This window comes from Silurus aristotelis, assembly GCF_946808225.1.
Source record: "Silurus aristotelis genome assembly, chromosome: 5".
Lineage (NCBI taxonomy): Eukaryota > Metazoa > Chordata > Actinopteri > Siluriformes > Siluridae > Silurus > Silurus aristotelis.
The window spans coordinates 8,917,163-8,932,867 of NC_139578.1; the positions used below are offsets into that span (position 1 = coordinate 8,917,163).

The 15,705-nt window shown below is 37.1% G+C and overlaps 1 protein-coding gene across 1 annotated transcript; it reads left to right on the forward strand.

The window, feature by feature from the left end:
• The first annotated feature begins 2,382 nt into the window (after positions 1–2,382).
• Positions 2,383–13,761, forward strand: clul1 (clusterin-like 1 (retinal)). Its single transcript, XM_083541793.1, has 9 exons — positions 2,383–2,505; positions 6,347–6,481; positions 6,643–6,791; positions 7,253–7,423; positions 8,360–8,777; positions 9,689–9,811; positions 12,277–12,491; positions 12,572–12,765; positions 13,606–13,761. The coding sequence occupies exons 2-9, from the start codon at positions 6,379–6,381 to the stop codon at positions 13,619–13,621; spliced, it is 1,389 nt and encodes a 462-aa protein (XP_083397919.1). The 5' UTR covers positions 2,383–2,505; positions 6,347–6,378; the 3' UTR covers positions 13,622–13,761.
• Positions 13,762–15,705: the final 1,944 nt, after the last annotated feature.

The following is a 15,705-nucleotide window of genomic DNA, read 5'->3' on the forward strand; positions in this document are numbered from 1 at the left end:
TATATATATATATATATATATATATATATATATATATATATATATATATATATATATATATATATATATATATATATATATATATATATATATATATATATATATATATATATATATATATATATATATATCCACAAAAAATAGATTTGTCACTAGGCACTTTTTTTTTTAATTGCAAAACTCATTCGATTAGCAAATTGTGTTTGGCTGACTAGTGTCTTAACCCAGCAGTGACACTGAATTGTTTCACGTCGTCCTCTTTTCTTCCCCTTTTTCTTTGACAAGAAAAAAAGGCTACTCTAATCATGATAGATAGATGGATCCAGCAAACAAAAATCTCTATAAGGATCATTTAAAAGAACCTTTATTAGATAGATAGATAGATAGATAGATAGATAGATAGATAGATAGATAGATAGATAGATAGATAGATAGATAGATAGATAGATAGATAGATAGATAGAAGGATGGATGGATGGATGGATGGATGGATGGATGGATGGATGGATGGATGGATAGATAGATAGATAGATAGATAGATAGATAGATAGATAGATAGATAGATAGATAGATAGATAGACAGACAGACAGACAGACAGACAGACAGACAGACAGACAGACAGACAGATAGATAGGCTCTAAAATGAAAAGCTGTAGCGCAAACACACACGTATATATAAAATTTGATTAAAGCAAGATGTGTAATGCATGTAAATGAATGAATGAATGAATGAATGAATGAATGAATATTCTACCAAGCATTAACCATCAGATCAGATTATATCAGCTTCCCCTTTACACCAACCATAAAAATCAAAGTGACTCCTTGTTCACAGCCTTGTTGTGTTAAAGCAACCACAAGTGAAAGTGGTGATATGGTTCATAAGCCGCAAATAGTTAGTAAGCCTTTCACCACAGATGGGAGTTAAATCTGGGTACAGTAAAGCCAATTTAAAAACATATGCACTCTCGCTGCACTGCTCCTGTCCAGGTGAAATAAAATACATGATTAGAGCAGCCTTTTTTTCTCGTCAAAGAAAAAGGGGAAGACGTGAAACACTTCAGTGTCACTGCTGGGTTAAGACACTAGTCAGCCAAACACAATTTGCTAATCGAATGAGTTTTGCAATAAAAATAAATGTGCCTAGTGACAAATCTATTTTTTTGTGGAGACAGCAGTTTCAGATTTAGTGTTTCAGCTCACATCACTGTTGCTCCATGGTTAATAAAGTAAAGAATCTAAGAGTATAGGTTCATTCTTGACCATTCAACTGCATTTTTTCCCAATAAATACTGATCACTCTAAATCCCTGAACATTATTGTTTCCTTTCATTCAATTAATAATCATCTTTGATTCAAATGACCAATTATTTCCAATGTCAAGTCAAGTCAAGTTTATATCTATAGCGCTTTTCACAACAGACATTGTCTCAAAGCAGCTTTACAGAAATCAACAGTTAAGGTGAATGGTGTGTATTTATCCCTGATGAGCAGCCGTGGTGAATGTGGCAAGGAAAAACTCCCTCAGATGTTATGAGGAAGAAACCTTGAGAGGAACCAGACTCAAAAGGGAAGCCTCATTCTCATTTGGGTGACATCAAGAGTTTGATCATAAATCTTTCAACAGTACAGAACACTGGAGAATGAGAACTAACATGAGTACTGGAGTATAAGATTATAAGTAATGTTCTTTCTACAGTCTTATACAGTCTTTATGGTTATAAAACTAGGAGCTACTGAGCTCAACATTTGTGATCATCACAGATCCAGCACCAGCTTCTCCATGCCAGAGCCTTTAAACACTCCAGGAGGTCCAATGTCAAAACTCCACACATGTAGTGGGATCCAATTGGCACTGGTACGTCCCTAGATGGTTCGGGACGTTTGCGAGTTCGACATCTACTTCTTCAAAGGTCTGTAATCTTTATGAGGTGGGACGTGACTGAAGCTGGCCAAATGATCTCTTGCTGGTATATGCAAGAGATCATTCTCATTGAATGAATATGCAAATTAAGGTATTCCATGTATAGTGACCTGACATTAGCTTTTGTTATCTTGCTGCTTCACTGAGTTTTGAACTACTTTTCCATGAAAAAAGTTTGCAACACTGGTCAGACACTGACATCAATGAAGGGCCGGATGAAAAACATGAAAATAGATTAGCTAAACTTTCGAACTGCAATGTGGCAATGATTATAATTTCATTGCTGAGCTGTGCAATATTTCCCAAGTTTTCCAGACTGCCAAGATATGACTGACTTGTTTGCCATTAGTGTGTGTGTCTTATGCATTTGTGAAGTATTTGTGTTTTATATGTTGTAAACAAGTATGGGGAATGAAGGCTTGCATTACAGGGTTGACTTCTGGATTAGCAGGAATTAAGATCTTTAATAGGATCAACTCCGGCTCATTACTGTATAAATAGAAGAGTTCAGGTAAAGATAAACATCACCGTCAATCTGCATGAAGCACATAGATTTACATCAAGCTACCAGACGCTACTGGTGAGTATTAGCAATTATATTACTGTATGTGTCTAGATCATAGATGTGACTTTTTCTGTACTTGTACTGAATCATGTTGTTTTGTTATCACAACATATACTACAAATGCTTTGTATTTATGAATAGATTTTTCAATTAATCGTTTGGCCTCATAAAACCATGTGATGAACATAATCATAAAGCATTAGACTTGGGGGGTGTTGAGAATTGGAGCATTGGAGTATGAGTGATTTATTTGACTTTGAGTTTATAGATTGAGCATGTTTGTACGTCCTTGCTAGTTTTACATACAGCTTACAGCTTAACTAATTAATTGCTTAAGCACTGATGCTATAGTTAGAATAGACTATCCTTCTATTAACTAATGCACATTCTCTTATTTAAGCTGGGTATAAAATGGAGTGGCACATTTCAGTCAGGTTGTGGAGTATTGATCAGATAATCATATTATTTATCTCACACCAGCCATGAAAAGTTTACAATATTAGTTTGGGCAAATGCCAGAATTTTTATCAATGAATTGAGGCTGTATAGTGTGAATTGTGAATGAACAAGTATGGGGAAAGAAGGCTTGATTTACAGTGTTGACGTCTGGATTAGCAGAAAACTAGCAAGGACATGCAAGCATGCTAAATCAGAATTCACACTTATATTTGTTTATTCAGAATTTACATTTATACGGTAGCATATGTTAAATGGTTGATCTTGATAGGTCAGAAGGTTTGATTTATTTGATGTATTTTTTGCCTGGTCCAGACAAACATTTAGCATTTGTTTGTTCTAATATGTTGTGATTTCAATAGTAGCATTCAGGCTTGTCTAGCAGATGCTCCAGACAAAAACAGAACAGAAAGTGGTGCAAAGGAAAAGTGTTCAGAGAAAAAAAAGACAATATGGGCATCTGTGTGCTTATATATGCAGAATAGGGTTAGGTTTCACTTGTGTGTTATTACCTTGTAAAGAGGGGGAAAAAATGGGTGGTAAGGGAATGACTTCTTTTTACCTATTAAAAATAATGATGGGGACTAATTTGTTTTTCAGACATACCACAGTTTTTAATGTAACCTGATACAATGTGTCACGTTCTTTAATTAATACAAAGAAATGCAGTGTTGTGAGAAATTAAACACTTTGGAGTGTGTGCTGTTTGTGTATATAACTACACACCCTGATATACCCCTTAAGCTGCAAAAAATATTTCTATTACATTTTATGTTATTGCTCGTACAGTATACTCCAGTCTTTATACACTGGTTTGTCTAAAGTAAGCCATGTAAATTTAGATGTTACGCATTAACAGATGGACTTTTCTGAACATCAGTCAAAACAGATTTGGGTTTAAATGAAATTCATGGTCACAAGACCACCACATTCTTACTTGAAAATTTCCTCGGATACTCGCACCATTATAGTCAGTTTAACACGGATTCTCAAAATCCTTAACCTTAAAGCTGCTGTCTGATGTCCTTCAACATTTTTGTATACAAAATAATTCAGCCAGTTGCACATTTTCCGGCACCTTGTCACATTGATTAAAATATACATTACATTTAATCACTCACAATCACTTTCACTCCACATCTAGCTTTACTCTGTGCCAAAAACATGGTTCAGGGATGCATCATTATCATTAAATTCAATTTCTTATTGAGTCTTATAATCAATAATCAATCTTATAATTCTGGCTGGTCATTTGAACTAATTAAATGTAATTTCCTTCACCTCAAAGAAGCTAAAAACAAGCAATTGTATATATGTCTTATCCTATACAAATCCAATAATTATGTTTAGATGAATATAAAGGCAATTATTTTTATATAAATATTTTTTTTTAAAGTAGAATTTTCAGGAATAATAATAAAAAAATAGGGAGACTATAATTATGCAATTATTTATGGCACTCATACTTAAATGAGAAAATTATAATAATATAATGGTTATACTACTACTACTACTACTACTACTATAACTACTACTACTAATAATAATAATAATATAACATAATTGAAACATCATCATCATGAGTGGGTCCAACAACATGTCATCGGAACAGTGTACTTCAAATACTATTCAATTTAATACATCACACCACCATGCTGGAGTTGTCTAAAAAGGTTGCCAAAAAAAAAAAAAACCTTCATGTGGGCAACTATCAAAACCTGAATTTTTCCAAGACTCATTGGAATTACATGTTCGGAACCATGTGTTGGTGTCAGAGTTTTTGGACACGAACACCATTAGGACAGGAAAGCAGTGTCTGGAACCAAGGTATTGCTCACATATCACTGGTAAAATACAAAGATGGATAACTGATGCTTTGAGGCTGTTTTCCAGCTGTTCCTTGAGCTCTCATGAAGATTGATGGTATTATGATTTCCACTGAGTACCAGGAAATTTTATCCCCAAAGCCTGTTGCATCTGGCAGGATTTCTCTTCAAGTGTTTCCAACCTTGTTAGACATCACAGAAATGTGCAATGTACGAGGTTTCACCAGATATTAAAGTGGGATTTGGAAACACATCGCAAATTTGTATAAAGATTTTTTTTTATGTTAAATATTTTTGGGTTTGTTCAAGATCACAACATGCTCACGTTTCTTGTTTAAGTAATCTAATTTTGACCTGATGATTTGTAGTGGGAGGAGTACAGCAATGCTTACTAAATGCCTGAACTTCTGCTATTGTTCTTCTGCCTGAGCTCCAGCGCCCCTTAGTGGTCATTATAGAGTTCTATTTTTTCCTAATTTTTCCAACAACGAGCCAAAAATCTGGCTTGATATTTTTAATTAATAAAATTTAATGTAATGAAAAGTAATGAGAATTAACATTTAAAGTTGATACTCAACTTTCAACATTCAACTTCAACTTTCAACATTCAACATTATTTTGGATTGGATCTTAGCTCTCTATTGAAAAAAAAAAGAGTATAAATTTAACATTTTACATTTTTCTCAAACAAGAAAGAGACCTTCGGAGGAACCAGGCTCAAACTGGAATCCTCATTTAGGTGACAAGTGGGACTATGCCACTGCTCTTCTTTCTCTCCCGATCCTGAGGCATCCTGAGGTTTGGCCAGCTCCAGTCACGTCCCACCTCATGAAGATTATGGACCTTTGAAGAAGTAGATGCCTCGCATCTCGCAAACATCCCGTACCATCTAGAGACGTACCAGTCCCAATTGGTTCCCACTACATGTGTGGAGTTTTGACATTGGACCTCCTGAAGTGTTTAAAGGCTCTGGCATCGAGAAGCCGGTTGCTTGATATGTGATGATCACAAATGTTGAGCTCAGTAGCTCCTAGTTTTATAACCATAAAGACTGTATAAGACTGTAGAAAGAACATTACTTATAATCTTATACTCTAGTACTCATGTTAGTTCTCACTCTCCAGTGTTCTGTACTGTTGAAAGATTTATGATCAAACTCGATGTCACCCAAATGAGGATGGGTTCCCCTTTTGAGTCTGGTTCCTCTCAAGGTTTCTTCCTCATAACATCTAAGGGAGTTTTTCCTTGCCACAGTCGCCACGGCTGCTCATCAGGGATAAACACACACCATTCACCTTAACTGTTGATTTCTGTAAAGTTGCTTTGAGACAATGTCTGTTGTGAAAAGCGCTATACAAATAAACTTGACTTGACTTGACTTGACTATGCACAATTGTTTTCAATAACTGTGTACTATATGGTTAAAATGTGCAAACCCGTAATTGTATTATAGTTTTAACATGTTTAATGTAAAAAATAATTAATGCAAAATTGTGAAAATTGTAGCCCCAATGCAATCATAGCAAATGTGTCAGTGGAGTCAAATTGTGTAAATGCTGGTTTCTTAATTATAGACTGTACAAGTGTGAGGTGGCTGTAAGGAAAGATGACGGCACTGCTGTTCTTGCTGGCTTTGCTGGCCTCTCTAAAGGTTTTCCACTCAGCTCCTGGGCTTGATCGACCAGCTGTATTGACAGAAACCCTCGAACGTGAGTCTGACTTTATAAAGTCTTTCCAGTACTTTGAGTGACAGCGATGCATTTGACTTGCAGTTTATACAGTTCAATTTACTAGCTGATTGCAACATGCTTATTCGACTGCTACACGTGATACAGAACTGCCAATTGATGTGTGTCCTTTATCATTTCAGGACTCTCTCTGGAAGGGGAGAAACTAATAGGGAAGGAGGTGCAGAGAGCTCTCTATGGAGTTAAGCAGATGAAAGAGGTGATGGTGAGCAATGAGGAGAAGCATGAGCAGCTGATCAAGACACTTCAAAACAGCGGAGAAAAGAAGAAGGTAAGCTTTATAGGAACCATAATAAAGTCCCCAGCTATAAATGAGCTCTTAAGGTGCTAAATCAATTCAATTCCCATTTATTTGTATAACACTTTTAACAATGGACATTGTCACAAAGCAGCGTTACAAAAATGTATAGAATGACACAAAATTTTACATTTAGAAATGTTCCTAATGAGCTAGTGGTGACAGTGGCAAGGAAAAGCTCCCTTGTATTATATTAGGAAGAAAACTATGAGCGGAAAAAGACTCATTAGGGAACCGATTGTCATCGGAGTGACACTGAATGTCAATTTATTATAGTTATATTAAGATTTCTGGTGTCTTCTTTTACTCATCTGGCTACATACAAAATCATTTCAGAAGTGACATATTTTTAAACCAGTATCTCTATGGAAATTTTACACAAACCATAATGATTTAGTGATTTTTATATGTAATGGCCCTCTATCTGGCAACAGGAAGTGGCAGAGATGGCTCAGCATGTGAAACAGAAGTTGGATGAAGCTAAGCAGCAGTGTAAGGAGACTTTAAATTCCTTGTGGGATGAGTGCCAGCCCTGCCTACAAGATGCCTGCAAGAGCTTCTACAACAAAACCTGCCGCCGTGGCTTTGCAACTTTCTCCAATAAAGTGGGTTAAGGACTAGACGTGACTGACACAACATGCTGACCACACTATAGTTGTTACATTTTAATTCTTATTCGTTTTATATAATGGCAGCTGTGACAGTAGCGCTGGTTACAAGGCAATTTACAGGTATATATTACGGATACATGCAGGGTACCCATAATAATTTACAATATTCGTTTATTTCTGAAGTTAAAAAAGGCAAACATTATCTATGTTAAAAGCAAGGTATGTATTTAATGTACAGTTAAATTATATTTCATTGATTTTATTTGCAGAAGTTAAAGCTAACAAATGTAAAAAAAGTCAAAGCTAAGGTAAATACTTTTTTCTTTTGTTGTTCTTTGGCTGATTTTGCAAACGAGGCACAGCTTGCAAACACTTTAAGAGTCAGATGGGGTTTTTCAGTCTTTTAACAAAGGTGGGCGGGTAAAGTAAGTAATAACAGGAACTAACTTGTTTTGGCAGAAATTCTACGACAATAAATGTAACTGTATAAAGATAAAATGTGTAATTTTTTTTTTAATTGCAGGAAAATTGAGGTATGAGAGCAATAAAACACTTTCTCAGAAAACAAACCGTTACCACATCACACCACCCTGACACTGAATATTTTTCTTTAAGCTCATTTTATCATTTTATACCTTATTCATGCACATTAGGTGCTGGTTTTGGATTAAAATTACGCAGTTACAGTCACTTTTCTCCTTCAGTAACTGCATGCTTTCCATCTCATTTGCTTTTCCAATACACAAGATTAAGTTTCAACCAGTGAACCTTAGGGTACAGTATATATAAACCTGCTTTTGACAGTCTTTCGTTTTCAATTGTTCAAGTAATTTATCATTTCAAGCTTTTTATTTTTTATTTTTATAAATTGTATGACTATAAAACAGATGATCAAACACAAGTGATTATAATGACGTATTTTCTTTTTAGCTGGAAGGCTTCTTCCATGGATTAAGCACTCGGTTTGGTTTGTTTAGCACCCAGGAAGAACTCAGAGTGAACAAGAGCACAGAGATACCTGACACGGACTTGAGAAGGCTAGAGGAGTCATTTAATGATCTGGTCTCCAGAGTTGACATGTTGGTGAACCGCAGCATAGCATTAGTATTCCGATTCCACAGCAAGCTGAATGAAACGCTGCAGCAGGCCTTCGCTCCAGAGCCACATGAAGATAAGGAGATTAAAGCACTGGACTCGGACTTCTTACAGGGAGTAGGAGTGGGGCTCCAGGAAGTGCTGGATTCCTTTGTTGAGTTTACAAGCAGCATGATGGAGGAGTTTGAATCTATGATCACGCAGGCCTTTGATGACCTGCATGGGGTCATCGAGGAAGCAGAGACAGAGCAAGGTAGATGTGTCTAAAGGGCTTTGTCAAGCCATGTCGAAAGTCATGTCAGTGCCTGAATCAGAGATGAAATTCCAATACGCAGAAGACTTTGACTCTTACAAGCATGTTAAAGGTAAAGAAAGTGTCAGGCAGCAGAGGTTGACAGTTGTATAAGACATTTAATAAAACAAAAGTGGCAATCCTAAAAGCGTGAGACACGAGATTGGCAGAATCAGAATCCCCGATCAATAAACAGCACAATCGAAAACAAAAAACAAAAAAGGAACCAAAACATGATCAAAAAAACAAATCGAATATCGAAAGAGAATGAAGCTTGTCCTGCATTTGTGTCTCTGGTGGGAACCATAGGGGAAGTGGTAGCTCAGTAGGTAAGGGTCTGGGTTACTGCTTGGAAGGCCAGGGGGTTTAAGCCCTGGTATCACCAAGCTGCCACTCTTTGGCCCCCGAGCAAGGCCCTTAACCCTGTCTGCACCAGGGGTGCAGAATCATGGCAGATCCTGTGCTTTGACCCGAACTTCCCATCGCTGGGATTTGCAAAGAAGGAATTTCATTGTGTTGTAAAGTACATGTGACAAGTATAAAGCACCTTTCTTTCTTTTTTATATGAGTGCAGAAATAATTTAAGTGAGCATGACTGTCATACTGATCTTGTAGGCCACAAGGTATTCCAAAGCTTGGAGTTCATTTCTGATTCTAGCATCTTCAGATCAAATCCTTCTAAAATATCTAGTATGAGCAAGTCATGAGATGATTTGTATATCAATTAAACTTGATGTAAAATCTTGAAGATATTTATAAACCTTGATCCTAATGCTGGATGACTTCATTTATAACTATTAAGGAACTTAAAAAACTTTTAAAACCCCACAGATGGTGGTCTGCTTTAATACCTTGCTGATGGTATGTTTCAGAAAAGGAGCTGCTCCCTGGATTTATTCAGAACAAGAAGTTGTGCCGAGATCTGCGCAAACATTCAGCCGAGTGCTGGCAGCTCCAGGGCAAGTGCCAATCCTGCCAGAGACCTCAATTCTCTGGTAATGGCAACCCGAGAATGATCAGAGTAGGTACATTTAGGTTCATTCTTCTTCCTCATGAATGTACACATAGCACCCCATACTGACAGAAAAACACAGAATTGTTGACATTGTTGCAGATTTATTAAAAAAGAAAAACTGAAATATCACATGGTCCTAAGTATTCAGACCCTTTGCTCAGTATTTAGTAGAAGCCCCCTTTTGATCTAATACAGCCAGGAGTCTTCTTGGGAAAGATGCAACAAGTCTTTCACACCTGGATTTGGGGATCCTCTGCCATTCCTCCTTGCAGGTCCTCTCCAGTTCTGTCAGGTTGGATGGTAAACGTTGGTGGACAGCCATTTTTAGGTCTCTCCAGAGATGCTCAATTGGGTTTAAGTCAGGGCTCTGGCTGGGCCATTCAAGAACAGTCACGGAGTTGTTGTGAAGCCACTCCTTCGTTATTTTAGCTGTGTGCTTAGGGTCATTGTCTTGTTGGAAGGTAAACCTTCGGCCCAGTCTGAGGTCCAGAGCACTCTGGAGAAGGTTTTTGTCCAGGATATCCCTGTACTTGGCCGCATTCATCTTTCCCTCGATTGCAACCAGTCGTCCTGTCCCTGCAGCTGAAAAACACCCCCACAGCATGATGCTGCCACCACCATGCTTCACTGTTGGGACTGTATTGGACAGGTGATGAGCAGTGCCTGGTTTTCTCCACATATACCGCTTAGAATTAAGGCCAAAAAGTTCTATTTTGGTCTCATCAGACCAGAGAATCTTATTTCTCACCATCTTGGAGTCCTTCAGGTGTTTTTTAGCAAACTCCATGCAGGCTTTCATGTGTCTTACACTGAGGAGAGGCTTCCGTCGGGCCACTCTGCCATAAAGCCCCGACTGGTGGAGGGCTGCAGTGATGGTTGACTTTCTACAATTTTCTCCCATCTCCTGACTGCATCTCTCAGCCACAGTGATCTTTGGGTTCTTCTTTACCTCTCTCACCAAGGCTCTTCTCCCCCGATAGCTCAGTTTGGCCGGACGGCCAGCTCTAGGAAGGGTTCTGGTCGTCCCAAACGTCTTCCATTTGAGGATTATGGAGGCCACTGTGCTCTTAGGAACCTTAAGTGCAGCAGAAATCTTTTTGTAACCTTGGCCAGATCTATGCCTTCCCACAATTCTGTCTCTGAGCTCTTCAGGCAGTTCCTTTGACCTCATGATTCTCATTTGCTCTGACATGCATTGTGAACTGGAGGGTCTTATATAGACAGGTGTGTGGCTTTCCTAATCAAGTCCAATCAGTATAATCAAACACAGCTGGACTCAAATGAAGGTGTAGAACCATCTCAAGGATGATCAGAAGAAATGGAAAGCACCTGAGTTAAATATATGAGTGTCACAGCAAAGGGTCTGAATACTTAGGACCATGTGATATTTCAGTTTTTATTTTTTAATAAATCTGCAACAATGTCAACAATTCTGTGTTTTTCTGTCAATATGGGGAGCTGTGTGTACATTCATGAGGAAAAAGAATAACCCTAAATGATTTAAGCAAATGGCTGCAATATAACAAAGAGTGAAAAATTTAAGGGGGTCTGAATACTTTCCGTATATATATATATATATATATATATATATATATATATATATATATATATATTCATTCATTCATTTTCTTCCGCTTATCCGTAATTCGGGTCGCGGGGGCAGCAGTCTAAGCAGACCCCCGCCTCCTGCCCAATCCTCACAGCACCGTCCTTTACGGTCCCTCCTGCAGGTGGTGAGCCCACGGGAAGGCGGCCCCACGTCACTCCGACGTCACGGACCTTGATATTCCCCCCGTAAGGGACCCCAGGAGCATAGAGGGTTAAGGGCCTTGCTCAAGGGCACAAGAGCGGCAGCTTGGCGACACCGGGGCTTGAACCCCAGACCTTCCGATCGCCAACCCAGCGCATTAACCGCTGGAGCCACCACTCCCCAATATATATATATATATATATATATATATATATATATATATATATATATATATATATATATATATATATATATATATATATATATATATATATATATATATATATATATATATATATATATGGCAAACATGGTGCTATAACCTACATAAAAATGTTAAATTTTGTAAATCATGAGTGATACAAATTATGCATTATTAGGTAGTAATCTGAAATGGTTTCCTGGTGGTCTAGTGGTTAGGATTCGGCGCTCTTAGCGTTGTGGCCCCGGTTCGTTCCCCGGTCAGGGAACCGACCCCAGCCATCAGGGTTGCACAAGCCCGAATATATGGGGAGGGTTGCATTAGGAAGGGCATCCAGCGTAAAAACATGTGCCAAATAAAACATGTGGATCATGAATATGGATGATCTGCTGTGGCCACCCCTAATGGGAGAAGCTGAAGGAAAGTTTATGTAGTACTCCGAAAATCGTTTTTTTTTTAATATGGTTCCTCTTTGGTTAATCTCTTTCTTCAGAGTGTCCAAGCATGCAGGAGTTACACATTGAGCTAAATGAAGTATCTGAGCTTCTGGAAATTGCTAAGGAGCAGTATGAAGAGGTTCTAGGTCTCGTGCAGCGTCACACTGTTGACACCATCAGCTGGATCAACAACATGGCTGCCCAGTTTGGCTGGGTGGCAGATCTTGGGGATGGTGATGTCATGAACGAGAACGTCTTCAGCATCACAACGGTGGGAGGAAAAATATAGTGAAAATAATGCAGTCTAATGATAACATACCAGTGTTGTGACTTGTATGAATTCAATGTCAGGTGGAGAATGAGGAGGCGGTTCATGTTCCAGAAGAAGGACTAAACCTTCCAGCAGGTGACACTAAGGTTGAGGTGAACATCCTGAATGCTCCTCCTCTTACACTCAATGTTCCAGGCAGCCTGCAGCCACAAGACCCTGCTTTCATCCAATACATAGTCAACAAGGCTTTGAATTTCTACAAAAAGAAGAGCAGGTAATAAAGAGCTGCAAACTATATGAGGTTCCGTAATTCCCGCCGTCGAGGGCCAGATTTCAGCACAGTTTGGTTGATTTCTTTGCCCAAACTCCTCTCAGCAATTAATTACAAATAATTACTCGGTGTATTCAAGCAGAGAAATGTCCTAATTGGACTCCAGGCTTCCAGAACCCAGTACTGATATATCACACACGTTTTTGTGCAATTACAATGTATGTATATTTTATAACACTGTGGTTTAATATAGTTGCAAACACTAACTTATCCTTAATGTGATTTAAGAAATAATAGCAAAGCAAACTATTAGCAACTGGGTCCTGTAGCTCGACTGCTTGAATTGACATCCAGTTTCACACCATGGCATTTACGCTACAGTTTATGAAGATTGAAATAAATAAAATGTATATATGTATACCGTGCAACCTCGATACTCGTTACGTTCTATGACACATCGCGAGTAAGAAAAAATGGCGAGGTTTTGACTCTCCTTTTGATGGTTCCTTTTTCAAGTGGAATTGTACATGTACGGTACTGTACACTCAAAAAAAATTTTAATTACCTGTCATAAAAGTTTTATTTACTACTTTAAATGAATAATACAATAATATGAATAGTTTTTTTTACAATTTTTATGTAATTTATTAGTACAAACTCGCAAACTATCAGATTTTTCGCTACTCTTAGTCCAGTTCCCAATGAAAAGTCACAAACTATCGAGGTGGCCAGTGTCAAGTTGTCGAGGTTCCACTGTATATGTTTTTTAAGCTTCTAAGTAGTTGTATAGACTGGAAGTTGGATGCCAATTTTGACACTGTCCCATTTCTTGTCCCATTTTAGACTGGAAGATGCTTAAGACTTTCTGGAGAACTTTATCCTTTACATTTAGATACATACATGTAGTTGTAGAAATTTAGCATTAGTTAGCATGGCGTATCCTTTTATTTCCATTATGTTTCAACATAAGAATTACATTTTTTAAATAGAGCAGCCACAAATACATATAACCATATGATAACAGTTGTATTGTAATTCAGAATCCAAGTCCTAAATGAAAAACAACTTGCTGTAATTTATTCATAAGTTCAAAACTCAAACACTGACCAAATGTGCTAATGGCATGTAGTTCTTCATTACCAGTTTTAGTTGCAGGTTGTAACTTTACATAAATGTGGAAAAGTTCAATGAGTTTAACATTTTAATACAAGTATGAAATGGTAAGATAAACTTTAGTTAGGAATTCGTTGCTATCTGGTTATCTATGTTGTAGGTGATATTTGTAAACTAATGTAATAATTGAACATGTTGTTGTTTTGGGTTGTTATTGACCTAGTTGTCGGATATTAGCCTAAAAAATCATCCAGGCCACTTGACACTGGATTAAGTGTAATGTTGCATGTTAATTAAAATGAGTTTGATCAAGACCCCCTCGATCTAAAATGTATAAGATCATGATATGTTTATTCTAATAATGCTTAAACATTCAGCATTATAAACTTCTAGGGCTTTGTGTGTTTATATTTTACTTTCTACTGTACATGTAGTAGATCAGTGTGACGTAATAAACCTGATCGAGCTCTCAAATAAACGAGGCTTTACCTGAAAAATGCTCAAATTATTACTTTTCTATGCCAAACCTTTTTTTTTTTTTCCTATGAAGGGCAATAGAATCTAACTTGATCGTAGATTGGGAGCCCAAAGTAAACGTTTCTTTATACAAGTTTGAGTTATTATAAATTGACAGTTTCCACAGTTCGCCTTATTTATGATTTCCTAATATTTAGTTAGAAAACACTTTGTAATCTGCTTGACAATTATATTTAAACTTTTCTAGTTTAATAAAACTTAAAGTACACTGGAAGAAATCACATTGAAACAATCCATTTTAAAGTATAATAGATTTTAATAATGATTCATCTATACAAGCTATTAGCAATGCAGAGAGAAACACTGTAGTCAGTACTTTAACTTTTACCAGAGTCTTTTAAAACATATGCATTTGTACTTCTTTGTGAGTAAAGGATGTGTGTACTTTTGCCATCTCTTGCAATAGCACCTCTGTGGGATATATATATATATATATATATATATATATATATATATATATATATATATATATATATATATATATATATATATATATATATATATATAAGGTAGGATTTATGGCGGGTTTATGCATTTGCACTGTTTGAACACTAGAGGTCACTTAGTGCCCAACTTTACCGTTCAAATATACGATAGAGAGCAGACTGGGCCTATGTCACGTGATCAAGCTCTTTTGGAGAAAGCCTGTGCCATTACTGAAAATCATCATTACTTGTGTGAAAACCAATAACCCCATAGTTCCTGATTGCAATGACTGATATGTATTATAGGTTATTTGGTTATATAACCACACAGGAACAGTTCAACATCTCACTAGGCTTTACACCACACCAGTCTCTCGTCTCTGTGGTACCTGAAGTTGACTCTACAAAATCAGGGGATTTTGGCCAACTTTGGAGCTGTAGTTACAGTTACATTAATGCCACAGGTCTGGCTACAGAGCTCATTATGTTTCACTCATTTTCACCCCTATAAGCAATGCAGAGGTGAGCTTGTAATATTAGTGGCCTCTAATGAGAAATGATGATCCTTATTTTTCACTGTTTTACTTTGAGTTTTTTAAGACTTACTGACAGTGTTATGGGATTATGTAGGTAACAGTCAATTCATTCATTCAGAGACATTCCTGATCACCTGATCATCATCATCATCTTTGCTCTGCTTGTGTTCTACATGGTGGATGTTCAGCCTGGATACATTCATTAGATAACATTTGAAATTCTTTTGTATTAATATATTCATATGATGTGAGGTCCAGTTACCAGCATGACACTAAAACAGGTAGTAGTAATAACTACTTTTTACTTAACATGTCAGAGGCCAAACTTCTTT

Excerpts from the sequence above, each read along its gene's own strand:
- clul1 (XM_083541793.1), top strand. The coding sequence starts at position 6,379 with ATGACGGCACTGCTGTTCTTGCTGGCTTTGCTGGCCTCTCTAAAGGTT. Across the intron at positions 6,482-6,642 it reads ATTGACAGAAACCCTCGAAC|GACTCTCTCTGGAAGGGGAG; the intron begins GTGAGTCTGACT and ends TTATCATTTCAG. Across the intron at positions 12,492-12,571 it reads ACGTCTTCAGCATCACAACG|GTGGAGAATGAGGAGGCGGT; the intron begins GTGGGAGGAAAA and ends ATTCAATGTCAG.